The sequence below is a fragment of the Struthio camelus genome, chromosome W (genome assembly GCF_040807025.1).
Source record: "Struthio camelus isolate bStrCam1 chromosome W, bStrCam1.hap1, whole genome shotgun sequence".
Classification (NCBI taxonomy): Eukaryota; Metazoa; Chordata; class Aves; order Struthioniformes; family Struthionidae; genus Struthio; species Struthio camelus.
In genome coordinates this window covers 53,315,858-53,330,172 of record NC_090981.1, presented here as the reverse complement: position 1 = coordinate 53,330,172, position 14,315 = coordinate 53,315,858, and the positions used below count along the sequence as shown (strand labels likewise).

Here is a 14,315-nt window from a genome sequence, read left to right as displayed (position 1 = left end):
AGGAATTCCTCCTATATTATTAGATGAATTTTAGGAAATAAGGCCATTTTCACACTCTCTGAAGCCAGCTCAGTCCTCCCACGGGAAGTTAGCTGGACTATGTCTCTACTCTCTCCAAGTTCTCTGTCAAGCTGCCTGAAATTATGAAATACCCTCCCAGCCACACTGCAGACCGTGGCTTCTTCGAGAACATTGTTCTTACCCATCTTGCTTTATATGACAGTTCCCCAAGTCTATGTAGAGCTGTATCTAAGGCCTCAGTTCCTAAGAATATGGACATTCCCATGAAACACAGAGCCAGAAGTAAAACTAATATTCCTTAAAATCTGGATTACACAATAACCAAAACTAAACCTCTTCATCAAGCATTTTCATTACTGAATATTGCATATCACTAGAAACCATCGCAGAAAAAAAAGCAAAAGAATATTTAAAAAAAATCAAGGTAAAAAGTACTACTGCCTCAGAAAAGATGGTGTCTATATTTATAATTGCCAATTACCACCAAACACGTAGGACACAAATCCTATATAGAAACATGAAATAGCATTTCTCCTAACAGTGTCGAAGGTGGTTAGAGTATCCACAAGTACTACTGGAGCATAACCTAAAATTTCTGAGACAGGAAGAGAGTACAGTTTTGGGTTCTTATAAAAGCTCAGATCTCCTTTTAACAAATGACACTTAGATGTGAAATGGATTCGGAGAATGAATTTGACCAAATGATGCTGTTGATGTTATTAGTCCCCAAGAAGACTGAGGAGAGTAAGATATGCTTTTTGAGAAATGTTAAAGGGAGAAGAAAATCACTATCAAAATTATAAGCTATTTAATAAAGGAAACAGTCCTTGAAATGGTAAAATATCATAATGACATGTTCAGTAAGAAAATTAAGAAAAGAAAAGACTAATTTATTGATCAGATAATGGGAATATCATGTATAAAATATAGGAAATCCTTGGGATGAAAAAAGTTACCTTTATCTTACTGAGATTCTTCAGGTAGAAGAATGGTAATGCCTGTTGCAGCCTAACTGGAACATACAACATTAGCCTACTTCCATTTCTTCAAGTACAGTCATAGTACTGAGAAATGTCTTCCCTTCTCCAAATTCTCCATTCAGTTTCAATAGGAAGTCCTCATGTTGAAATTTCAATGTGAAGTCCTTGCTTCTCACTTGGAAGCCGCACTGTTTTTTATTTCTTTGCAATTTCAAAGGCTCATACTAAACTGCATTTCAATTGTTGGTATATCTGTTTGCTGAATATGTTTGTGTCGGTTGAGCTTTTTCCTGTTTACCAGGAAGACGTCCTGTCTCTTCCAATGCTAAAGCTTCCTGTTCAGTGGCAGGGCTGCTTAATCCATATGACACTACTTAAGGAGCACCTGCCTCCCTTATAGCAGCTTCTTCTTAATTCATATTGGGCAGTGCACTGGCCTGGTACAAGATTTGTTTAAATATACAGAGAATCAGGTCAGAGAACTGAGTCCAGTGAAGAATAACTCAGCAGGGAAGGTTTTCCCCTGTATCAGTTTCTTGATGCTAAGTCACCTTAAAGGTGCGAGGAGAACTTCATTAGCACTTCACAGGGGACAGAAATGACAGGAATGACCGGCGAGGGAAATTAATGCATACAGTACCACAGCCCTGCTATTAATCCAACATGTCAGGATTAAACTTGGCATGGAGAAGCTTAAGTTACTATTTATCCTGGAAATCCATAAGAAATGCAGTTTTCAAAGCTTCCTTATAACAAATGACATCTTACCTCTCTTGGCTGGCTGGCAATGGCAACAGTGCCATCTGTATTGTATTTGATAGGTGCCCCCCCTTCCTGCACCAGCGTCCCATAGCCGGTGCTGGTGTAAAACGCTGGGATTCCTGCTCCTCCTGCTCGAATGCGTTCAGCAAGCGTACCCTATGGGAGAACACGTTCAAGAGTTTAGCCACTTGGAAAAATCAAATCAAACTCTAATGTTTCACTTGCGTGAACTTATTTTTATATCCTATCATTTGGGGCTTTTCCTTCTGAACTCAGTACACTGTCATCTATTTCTTCTTCCCATTAGTTCTCCTTTGCAGGACTGGGACAGGATTTGGCAAGAAAAACTTCACACTTGGCCATGAGTTGCTCAACAGCGCACAGTCACAGAACTCATCATTGTCTCCCAGGCCCCAGCATTTTGTTGTCCCTTTTGTAACACCTTTCCTTTATTTTGTTTCCCAAACTGTTCCTCTGAGAAGAGTGCAGAGTTTTTTTCTCTTTCCCACTTGGCCACAGGAGGTTTTTCTTTTATATGAACTCTGTATATTTGTTTAAGTTTCATTCTCCAACATCTCAGGAGAAACTTAATAAATACCTCCTTCCAAGTTGAGACAACCATGCCTAGCAAATTAAGAAAGAAGAAGGAGTCAAGTAATCTAGCCTCTCTTTGTTAAAAATGTCAAGAAGTTGATGGAACAGCATTTCCATTCAGTTTGACCACCCTGGTTATGTTCTGCCCTATGTCCAGTCAGACCACAGACACTAACATCCCAAATTCCTTATTAGCTCCAACTATGGAGTCGGGGGGGGTAGGGGGGGACACTCATGAAAGGCAGTCTGCCTTTCCTTAGTGCCCTACCACACATTTTATTAATATTTTTCTGAATTTAAAGCAAGAAAAGATCATCATTGTTATCTAGCTTACCCGTCTCCAAAACACAGGCCGCATTTTCCCTGGTACTGTCCCGCTGGATCTACATAATTTGTCTGGGCAGTGCACACAGCCAGTTATGTGTTTGAGGAGATGGAAATTTGGAAATATCACACAGTGACATGCTGCAAACTTTAAAGTTATATTACTAATTTTGCAAAACCAGATCTCAGTGGCATATGACTGCTACTCTGACTTAAGATCTCATTGTATTCAGGCTACGCATGTAGCCTGGCAGCGCTAAAATAGTTATAATTGTGGTGCTAAAAAGTAAAGCTGTAAATAGTAAAATCGTAATACTATACAGAGATTAATTCGGTTGAGATTTAATCCGCAAGCACAATAGGAGTAAGGTATCCTTAACTTTTTAAGTCTCACAGCAAACTGAAAGCTCCTCTTTTGACTCCTAACCACTAGATGGCAGGCACTGCACGCACGATACCCCTACGGGCACGCACAGATGCGACCAAGATGGCATTCCAGGAATTCTCGGACTCGTTTTCCCCTTATATGGACCACAGCAGCGGGCCAGACCTACTTCATGTGTTTTTCTACCACGCAGGAGATCTAGCAAAACCAAACACTGTACAATAAAACATTTATATTTATATATATTTAGTTGAAATGAGTGTAAGGCAACAAACAGTAAAAGGAATTTACACAAAAAATTTGGTCAGTTCTTAACAGACCAGCAGAAGTCCGCAGCCCGTGATCTGAAGATGGCAACTACCATCTGTCTTACTGTACATACATGCACCAGAGAAAACATCTGGACTGCAAAATAATTTAAAAAAACACTTTAAGAAAAACTTATCATAATCACTATTTTAGACAAAAAGAAATCACCACTCTCCTGAAGACCCACTCTTACCTGAGGTGTAAGCTCAACCTCAAGCTCACCAGATAAATACTGGCGTTCAAATTCGGCATTCTCTCCAACATATGATGATACCATGCGTTTTATCTGCTTAGTCTTAAGCAGAAGACCGAGTCCAAAATTGTCAACACTATGTAGAAAAAGATAGACAATACTCAGCATTTATAACAGTTCCTTGTTGCATTCAAACACTGGATAACGTTTAATGAGTTAACATGATAAAATGAAGTTACCCTCCCCTCCCCCCATTTTAGGCTTAAGGAATTAGAGATGAAATCAAATTCCAGCTCCCGAGGGGAAAGCAACAAAGTTACAATTAAAATTTAGGAGTCCAGTGTTCACAGACCTCATCTCTTCCAAGGGAAGAATACACCAGCTACAGCCAAAACTTTCATTTTAAAGACATTTCACATATACCAGCTACAAATAGCAATTTAACAAGTGGTGTTATGTTACATATGTGCTTCTTCAAAAAGTCTTATTACTTAATAAGAAAGTCACAACAAGGCATAATCTGTTTTTTAGTGAACAGAGACTTAATTTTTGTTTAAAATCTTGCTTGCAAAAAAATAGTACAGCTTCCTAACTCAAAAAATAAAAAAATTCTTCAAAAATCAATTTATGATGCTGAGTGAGCAGAGAAATATTTTGCACAATAAATCAGCACAGGTCAAAGGAAAGAACCCCTTGGGCAACAACCAAATCTCATTTAATGTACTTTAATACTCTACTGCACCAGACTTCTATTTTAGATATCTATCTCAGCTGCTACTTCCTGGCATCCTTTCAACAGATGAAATTCAGAAAGTTAACAAACATAGAGTTCTCGTTTTTTAATTTAAAAGAGGTAATGATGAACCTTATCCACATGCTCATCCATTTTTATTCTGAAGTTTAATACTGATTAATTAACTTTGACAAGTGTAGCATCATATACGGTATTTCCTAGTCCAGAAAGCTCAACAGACACCAAGTGATCAGCACAGAGTTCACATTTACCTCTCACTGTTTTCCAAACACAGAGATGTTGAAAGTCTAAAAATTTCAAACAGAACGAGGTGACTAGGGGGATGCCAACCTTTACCTTTGAAAATCTGCTCCTAAAATTAATCAAAGGTCACAAAAGAGACCAAGTTTCTCTTCTTCAAGCCAAATCAGGCCTGGCTCACCTGCTATTACAACAGGACAAATACTTTCTTGCTTGATGGCACTGACTTTCCATAGTATGTGTTACATGTATTGACAGAGTGGAAGGAACAGGGGCTGAGCAGTACCAGCAACAGCTCTTCTTCTCCTATCATGACATTCAGAGTAGTTGCACAGATACAGAGTACAACATGCAGTCAGAAAGACTTCTCAACTGCATGTATAACGAGGACTATTTTAAGATTTGGCAGCCCAGTTCTATGCATACGCAAGCATCTTGGAAACTCTGCATGAGAGGAAGCAAAACAAACTTCTCTGATTTAGTTCTCTGATCGGATTTGTGTTCTCTAAGTGTAAAGAGCTTGTCTTATTTTAAAAGCTTTTTCCGCTCCCCAACTCTGGCCTATAGAAATCTAACCCTAATGCAATATTTCACTGTGTCAAAAATGTTCTAGTGTCAAAGCAGCCTTGAGAGCAAAATGTGCGCTGACTGGAACAACCTATATTTTTAATTCCCCATACAAGGACTTCCACCCATCTGGAATTAAGAGAACTGAGAACAGAACAGAAACAGAAGTACTGAGGCCAAAGAAAGGGATAAAAACCTCTAAGTGCCAGGATTTACTGCATCAGGTCACTAATAATAATAGCAGGAGAATCCCTTTCACAAGAAAGCCAAACTCTGACTTCTCATTACAAAAGATAACAAGAAAATATAACAGAGCATCCAGTATTTATTAGCAGTTTAACAGGGTTTGATAGCCAGCTAGCAAAAAATAGATGTAATAGTGTCCAGTGCCAATAGCACGAGAACAACCAGAGCAGTATTTTGAACTGTCTAGGGAATGCGATTTGCTGCTTTTACATATCATTCACTCAGGTTAATAATGCTCTTGCATTCCAACACTTGCAAGCTGTGAAATAGGAACAGGCAGACATGAGGTTTCCACATATAGACCCAAAATTCTGAGTGCATATGCACACAAGAAAGGGAAGACAAGTGAGAGTAAATAGCAGATTTGTAATGGTTAAAGATATAGTCCCTGCTCCAACAGTCTTAGAAGCGGCAATTGGCATATGTTATTAACAGGACTTTGTACATCTTCCTGCAGGATCCCATATGGATATGTCTGAGTCTCTTACCTACTATAGGAAGATATCTTCTTTCAAACAAAAGCCTTTAGTTACAAAGATCACTATAGAAATTAGACAACAAGCTACACAAAAGTTATTCTCTGTCAGGCTCATCAAACAAGTTCATCACTTCTTAAGTTACTCTTTTTCCTTACCAGAAAGGCAAGAGGTTAGGATTGCGAAAGAAAAAATCTCCTCCATCTCTCTTCCCTTCAAAGATGCTTCATCTTATCTGTTTTACTTTGTAGCATCAGTTTTGAGCTTCATTTCAAACACTTTTCTCCAAGTTACGTGCAATTACATCCCCTAACAGATCCACACTTTCTTGAGAAGTCCAGATATGCTCCCCAGCTAAGTCAGATGCATCAATCATTGGCTCTTTCACTTGTCTTAAATACACAGACTTCAGCTTTCAGGCTCACAAGACAGCCTGAATTATGGCATGAAACTTGACCAACATGAAAGAAAGTATGTGGCTGAAGATATCATCCAAGTTCTTAGTGATGCACATCTGCAGCTCCACAAGACGACTTATAAAATGTAATCCTGGCAGCACCAGACAGTGACCCTTTATACCCGTTGTGCAGAAAACAAGTAGCAGTGTCCAGCTCCACTAGATGCCCTTTGTCAGAAGACACCAAACACAAGTGCAGTCACACCAAGGATAAAATAAACACGGACAATCACTCACATAACAACTCTTAATGACTTGTCTTCCCCAGCCGTTTAGCCATTGCTTAACAGTGAGACCATGTCCCACAATATTCCCTCATGAATTAGGTTGAAAGATTACCAAGGAGCCAGCTAATATTCTGCTTCTACTTCTTTTCTTTCCCCCCTCTCTCAGCACAGTACATGGAATGAGGGGATGATGAGGAATGGGAGTTGACCAATGGGGGAAAAAGTGGCTTAAGCTCATGGAGAGTTAGTTAGATAGACATAATGTTTATTCGCCCCATTGATCCTTGAGACGCTGTCTTCAGCCATCCTTTTTCCTTCCATTTTCCTAAGATATCTTCCTATCTCTCCCAATGAGAGCTGCTTAACGGGAGGCAGAAAAGAGAGGCAGAAGGTGTCAGAGGGAAGGTGACTGACAGAGTGGAGAAAAAGATAAGTATTGAAGCTCTCAAGAGCTAAGAGGGCCCAGGTCAGGAGAAGGAACAGGTAAGACGGAAAGGAGGGCAAGAGTTCATAGCTCCAAGAAACACAGAACCTATCTTGCCACCTTTTCAGCCCATGGCAAAGGACAAAGGAACCAATGCACTGAAGAGCTCTCAGCTCAGCAGCCTGGGACTTCTTTTATTTTCAGGGGAGAAAGAGGGACGAAAAAAGGGAGCGCACCGTTGTTGGGAGCCATGAAGCTGCAAGTTACCAGCACGATTCAGCTGAGCCTTAAACTCCCTCTGCTTTCTCTGCAGCATCTGCACAGTATCCTTCTCCCTCCGCTACTAAAGCCTTTTTTAGAATAACTCTGTCCTCTCTACTCCACTAACTTCAACTCTGTTCCAGCCTCACAGCTAAATGGCAGTACTTTTCCTCTGCCATCCTTCTCCCCCAAAGATGTACCACCGCTTTAGGGATGACTGACGCAGGCATATTTGGCAAATCCGTCAGAAAGTCGCAAGGGCAGATTTGTGAAAATATTGCATAGTTACGTCAGCAGCGAATTCTCATCTTTCCGATGTTCCTTTCCACTATGAAATGACATGTTGACCTGTTCCATCTATTCTGAAATTCACTCCAGAAGAAAGTATAGTCTAATCTGTTGCTTTTATTTATTGTATTACTACTATATGGAAATGAGCCTACTGTAATTCTGTAGGGTTTGGGAAACACATTAAATCACAGATGTTGTCATTAATAAAGTCAGGTTACTAAGTTTAAGCATCAAAAGCAGACCAATTAAAGAAAAAAAGCTCATTTGATATAACTCTTAGACCACATGCGCAGCCAGTATAAGTAACAGACTTCATTTTCACCTAGCACAAATTCAGTCTATTGAGATGGTAGAGACAAAAGATGGTTAACCTTAGAATGAGTTTATATGCAAAATTAGTTATCCATTTCATAAAGCACATAAAATGAGTCATTTGGAGCCAACATCTTAAACCTTTTTTTTTTTAATATTTCATTTTGTTGACTGTTAGCCACAAGAAGATAGTTTTGTTGCAACATAGATCCTGGAACAATAGGCCTGACGTACTAAGACTTCTCTAATGCAAGCTAAGTTGACCTGAAGTGTCCAAGTCTACTGTAACCATGAAGTCAAGGTTACCATGAAGTCAAAGGCAAATGACAAAACAGCCACGTGCTAGAAGGTATTATATAGTAACCACAACTATGTAGGGGATTTACTCAGTCGAGATTTAAAACAAGGATGTCGTAAAACTACCGATGGACACGGAGCTAAACAAATCTTAGCAACGTGCCACAAAGATTCAGTAAAATTGATTTTAAGTAGCCTATTGAGATAGAACCTTCTAACTGTAAAAGGGCTTATAATAAAATATTGTAAATGAAATACTTAAAATAGGAATAATGTAGACAAAACAAATTGTAAGGGAAGGTGTGAGAAGTGGTACTTTAGAAGCACACCCACCCACCATGGTAGATTTCACTCTTTCACTCCAGTTTCCTTGCAGTGAGTTGTGTAAACATCAGAGATACTGGATATTTGTACTGCTTCTCTTTCCAACACTTTGCTTTGTTTGGCTTGGCAAAAGAGTAACTATATTTCACTACCCAGCACACAGTGCGTGCACGCACTAGCACAACACAGCAACAGACAACGCATTGTAGCAGTAACACGTTTCTAAATGAAGGAGGTAGACTAGAGCACCCCAACACCAGTGTACGTTCTGTCCCTGGCAGCTTGTAATAGATGAAAATAAGGACTTTCCCTGACAGTAACTACATGAATGGAGCAACGACTTGCATGAGGAACCCCCTCCCCCTTACTCTGAACCGCTGCGTATAGTGTGTGAACTGATGGCCATCCTACTCCTCTGAAGCTGTTTCCAGACCCTGCTAGGTGTTTCTAAGCTCTGCTGAACCTTCTTTCCAGCTAAAGGAGAGAGGGAGCTGGTAAGAGTGCTCCAGACTTCCTACTCTCAGAAATGCCAGCTTAATTAAGCACAGGTACTGCTAATATTTTTCCCCTGATGCAAGTGAAATGCTGTCTCCATTGCTGCTATTTTAGTTATAAACAGATAGCTCTGCAACACATTTGCAGTTCTCACATATTGAAAGCCATCTGATATAGACCATGTGGCTGCACTGTTCTCCATAATAAGTTGTCTGTCTAAGTACTTGGCTCTTTTCCTTCTCCAGTTGCAAGCTGCCTACTAATCCCACTGCAGGCTAAATAAACCTGACCACAGCCAATTACCACCTCTTTGCTGCGAGAGCTGGAGAACAGAAAGCAGCTGCAGTCAGGAGGATGAAACACAGCCGGGCATCAGCTGCAGCATAACAGCACCAAAGCAAAACACTGAATCCAGAGGCCTCTTGGAAAACAGCAAATTACTCATCCCACGAAGTATATGATAACCCAAGATTAGAGGACCAATTCATCCTTTCAAAACTGTTGCTGCAGAGTATATCCAGGCTGTTCTGGTTACTTCAGTTTTCAAATCTATTTATTGGTATCATAATATTTGGTAATACCACTGTACTTTTTTGTATTATAATATACTTAAATGCTGTCGTTCACTGTCAACATAGTAACCTGTCTTTACTAATGATAACATCTGTGATTTAATATGGTTCCCAAACCCTACAGAATTACAGTAGGCTCAGTTCCATATAGTAGTAATACAATAAACAGAAGTAACAGATTAGACTATACTTTCTTCTGGAGTGAATTTCAAAATAGATGGAACAGGTCAACATGAGATGAGATCAAAACCAGGCCTTTTTATAAACTGGACTTTATGAATGTCCCTATACATTTTCAAATCACCATATCCTATAACTTCTACAAGGAAAACCTAGCAGAATTGCTGCTCCAACTGCTCCTCAAAGGTAACAGTCATTAGCAGATATACAAAAGGAAAAGGACGATGAAAATGTCAAGCACCTTGAAAATCTGCAGAGCTTCCAGCAGTCTGCCCTGGAGACAATCCAAATACCAGCAGCTTCTGAGTGTGTCAGAAAGAGGCCTGGACCATCATACTGTCTTTGATGGGCTTATCCAACTTTCATGAGTGTTCATGGAAAACTAGTTTCAAGGAGAACTGAATTAAGCTGCGCTTTCCCACCAACCAAACCTTTACAATATCTCTCTCCAGCCTCAAAGACTGCAGAATTATCAGGAAAGTTAGCATTCTTTTGAACTGACTTAATTCCAACCTACAATACCACCATCAACATATAGAATACAACACAAAATAGCTGCTTCTCAGTTCTATTACACAATGCTTCTCCTTCTACTTCTTCCACAACACTCAAACCCCCACCTCCTTCCCAAAAACATCTGTGCAATCTCTCTATCTATATATATGTTTGTCGTTCAGAAACTTCAGAAAGTGATTGATCTCTATTCTCAACAGAAAATAGAGAGTACTCTGGGCTCTCTCTCTCCTTCTTCACAGAATCACAGAATCGTTTAGGTTGGAAGGGACCTCTGGAGATCATCTAGTCCAACCTCCCTGCTCAAGCAGGGACCTCTAGAGCATATTGCCCAGGATCACATCCAGACGGGTTTTAAGTATCTCCAGCGAAGGAGACTCCACTACCTCTCTGGGCAACCTGCTCCAATGCTCAGTCACCCTCACAGTCAAGAATTTTTTTCTCAGGTTCAGGTGGAACTTCCTGTGGTTCAGTTTCTGCCTGTTGCCTCTTGTCCTGTCGCTGGGCACCACTGAGAAGAGGCTGGTCTCATCCTCTTGACACTCCCCCTTCAGATACTTGTACACGTTGATGAGATTGCATCTCAATCTTCTCTTCTCCAGGCTCAACAGGCCCAGCTCCCTCAGCCTTTCTTCATAGGAGAGGTGCTCCAGCCCTCTAATCATCTTGGTAGCCCTCTGCTGGACTCTCTCCAGCAGTGCCATGTCTCTCTTGGACTGGGGAGCCCAGAACTGGACACAGCACTCCAGGTGAGGCCTCCCCAGGGCTGAGGAGAGGGGCAGGATCACCTCCCTCGACCTGCTGGCAACACTCTGCCTAATGCACCCCAGGAGACCATTGGCCTTCTTGGCCACAAGGGCACACTGCTGGCTCATGTTTAACTTGTTGTCCACCAGCACTCCCAGGTCCTTCTCTGTGGAGCTGCTTTCCAGCAGGTCAACCCCCAGCCTGTACTGCTGCATGGGATTATTCCTCCCTAGGTGCAGGACCTTGCACTTGCCTTTGTTGAACTTCAGGAGGTTCCTCTCCACCCAGCTCTCCAGCCTGTCCAGGTCCCTCTGAATGGCAGCACAGTCTTCTGGTGTGTCAGCCACTCCCCCCAGTTTAGTATCATCAACAAACTTGCTGAGGGTGCACTCTGTCCCTTCCTCCAGGTCACTGATGAATACATTGAACAAGACTGGACCCAGGACCGACCCCTGGGGGACACCACTAGCCACAGGCCTCCAACTTGACTCTGCGCCATTCACCACAACCCTCCGAGCTCAGCCATCCAGCCAGTTCTCAATCCACCTCACTGTCCACTCGTCTAGCCCACACTTCCTGAGCTTACCTAGGAGGATGTGATGGGAGACAGTGTCAAAAGCCTTGCTGCAGGCCAGGGAGACAACATCCACCGCTCTCCCCTCATCTACCCAGCCAGTCATTCCATCAGAGAAGGCTATCAGATTGGTCAAGCATGATTTCCCTTTGGTGAATCCATGCTGACTACTCCTGATCACCTTCTTGTCCTCCACATGCTTAGTGATGACCTCCAGGAGGAGCTGTTCCATCACCTTTCCCGGGATGGAGGTGAGGCTGACAGGCCTGGAGTTTCCTGGCTCCTCCTCCTTGCCCTTTTGGAAGACTGGGGTGACACTGGCTTTCTTCCAGTCCTCGGGCACCTCTCCTGATCTCCAGGACCTTTCCAAGATGATGGAGAGTGGCCTAGCGATAACATCCGCCAGCTCCCTCAGCACTCGTGGGTGCATCCCATCAGGGCCCATGGATTTATGGATGTCAAGTTTGGACAAAAGACCTCTAACCTGATCCTCCTCAACCAAGGGAGAATCTTCCTTTCTCCAGACTTCCTCTCTTGTCTCCAAGGTCTGGAATTCCTCAGGACTGGCCTTAGCAGTGAAGACTGAAGCAAAGGCAGCATTCAATAACTCTGCCTTCTCTGTATCCTTCGTCACCAGGGCACCCGCCCCATTCAGCAGCGGGCCCACGTTTTCCCTAGTCTTCCTTTTGCTCTTGATGTATTTGAAGAAGCCCTTCTTGTTGTCCTTGACATCCCTTGCCAGATTTAATTCCAAATGGGCCTTAGCCTTCCTCGTCGCATCCCTGCACGCTCTGACAACGTCCCTGTGTTCCTCCCAAGTGGCCTGTCCCCTTTTCCACATTCTGTAGACTTCCTTCTTCTGTTGGAGTTTTGCCAGCAGTTCCTTGCTCATCCAGGCAGGTCTCCTGCCCGCTTTGCTCGACTTCTTACTCAGAGGGATGCACTGATCTTGAGCCTGGAGGAAGTGATGCTTGAATATTAACCAGCTTTCTTGGACCCCTCTTCCTTCTAGGGCCCTGCCCCATGAGATTCCCCTTCCTTCCAACAGAAATTATTTAAAAAAAAAAAGGCTCTGAGGGGCTTGAATTTGACTTTCTATGGGCCAAATATCAATACAAATTCGCATCTTCTGTGACTGTGCAACTGCAAGCATCATGCACTTCTAATAAAAATGAAGTATAAGACATGCTGAACTTCATCCTTAGAAGCTGGGACCATTTATACACAGACTAAATCTCTTCTACTTAAAAAAAAAAAAAAAAAAAAAACTATCTTTCAATATAAGACAAGTAAATATAAAAAATAAGACTGGTGGCTTATTTCTACAGCTGGCAGAAGAATTCAGACAAGAAAGAAGAGCAGTGAGAAGCTTAATAGAACTAAACATAAATATCTTACAGCTTTCTCTACTTAATAGGATTCCATCAATAGCTACATGGCCTTTTATTAAATATATGAAGTTTTGTAACGGAATAGGAGGGCCACGTACTTTGCCAATTTAACCAGATACTTCAGAATTGTCATAATCTTTGCTAAAAAGAATATTCCAAGATTCTGAAAATGATGTACCCAAGAAAATTTACTGATAAACTCATTACTCAAAGTTTTACCTCACGGTATCGAACTTTCAGCAAGTAGCATTGAAACTAGCAATGATAAAAGGAAAAAAAGTGTTTCAACAATCTACAGGTCAGTACTATCTTATCATCCAGTCAACACTATCAACAGCAGAGACAGATAATAACAGAAACTTTTGTTAATGTTTAAATCTGCATTTGAAAAGGAAGCGTGAAGAACCAATACAGATTTTTGCTATTTCCTTGTTCTATTACCAAGAAACTTTATTAGAGGTGATTTAAATGAAAACTAAAACATGATGGTTCAGCAACACAGGAAGGGATAGCAATTTTTAAAATAATCATGGCATTTTAAAATGCCATTTTTTGAATAGTATTCTGGTTTTAACTCATGTTAACCACGGTCTGGTTAAAACAAAACATTAATATTGGGATACAAACCTATGGACAAAGTAAATGGGAGATGCAATTATATAGCTACAAGTAGCATCAAGCACTACTAGAAAAATTCAACCTAATTACTTTGTTTGACAAGGCTGGAGTTTAACATCTACTTTTACCCTACATGAGCAACCAACTTCTTTATACCCAAGCAACTGTTCTGGCTCACGTGACAAACTCCTTTTTCTTGTATTCTGACATAGCCACAGCAGAAAACAACTTCCTAATCCTTTTGCCCTTACATCTTTTGTGCTGCAATCATGCAAAGCCTGTACAGAACAGATGGAGACTTCCAACCCAAGGAAGGAGCTCCTAATTATAAGCATTAATGAAGCTCCACTGAAAACAATATAATATTCTTATTATTGTGTGTCACAAATTCAGAAGAAGTAAACTCATTCAGAAGTAAAAAGTTCACAGAAAATATAATAACACAGGCATTACTGTTTGCTGAATGTAAGCAATACCATTAAAAAACAAACAAACAAGAATACTAACTAGCATCCTTAGCAATTACAGCTTGTAACTCCAGTACATGAAGCTAGGATGTCTTATTTCACGTGACAAGATAGTTTAAGATGAGCCACCTCATGAGGAAAAGATTGACAAAGAAAGTACAGTACTGCCAGGAGACGTCAGTTATTCAATATTCTTTAAGCCTGTAATTAATCAAATTACACTGGGATTATTATGTTGCTGAAGGTGACATTTAATACGATAAGTCAAAGTAACTAAATTAGGGTACCTGCAGATGCTAGTCATCCAATGACAC

At 41.0% G+C, this 14,315-nt stretch overlaps 1 protein-coding gene across 1 annotated transcript in view; it reads right to left on the bottom strand.

The window, feature by feature from the left end:
- LOC104140575 (succinyl-CoA:3-ketoacid coenzyme A transferase 1, mitochondrial) overlaps positions 1 to 14,315 on the bottom strand; it is an 80,340-nt gene that overhangs the window by 60,678 nt on the left and 5,347 nt on the right. Inside the window, exons 4-5 of the mRNA XM_068924740.1 lie at positions 3,569 to 3,704; positions 1,770 to 1,919 (exon numbers count right to left, since the gene is read on the bottom strand). Of these exons, the coding sequence (XP_068780841.1) occupies positions 1,770 to 1,919; positions 3,569 to 3,704 (286 nt within the window). The remainder of the gene's footprint in view (positions 1 to 1,769; positions 1,920 to 3,568; positions 3,705 to 14,315) is intronic.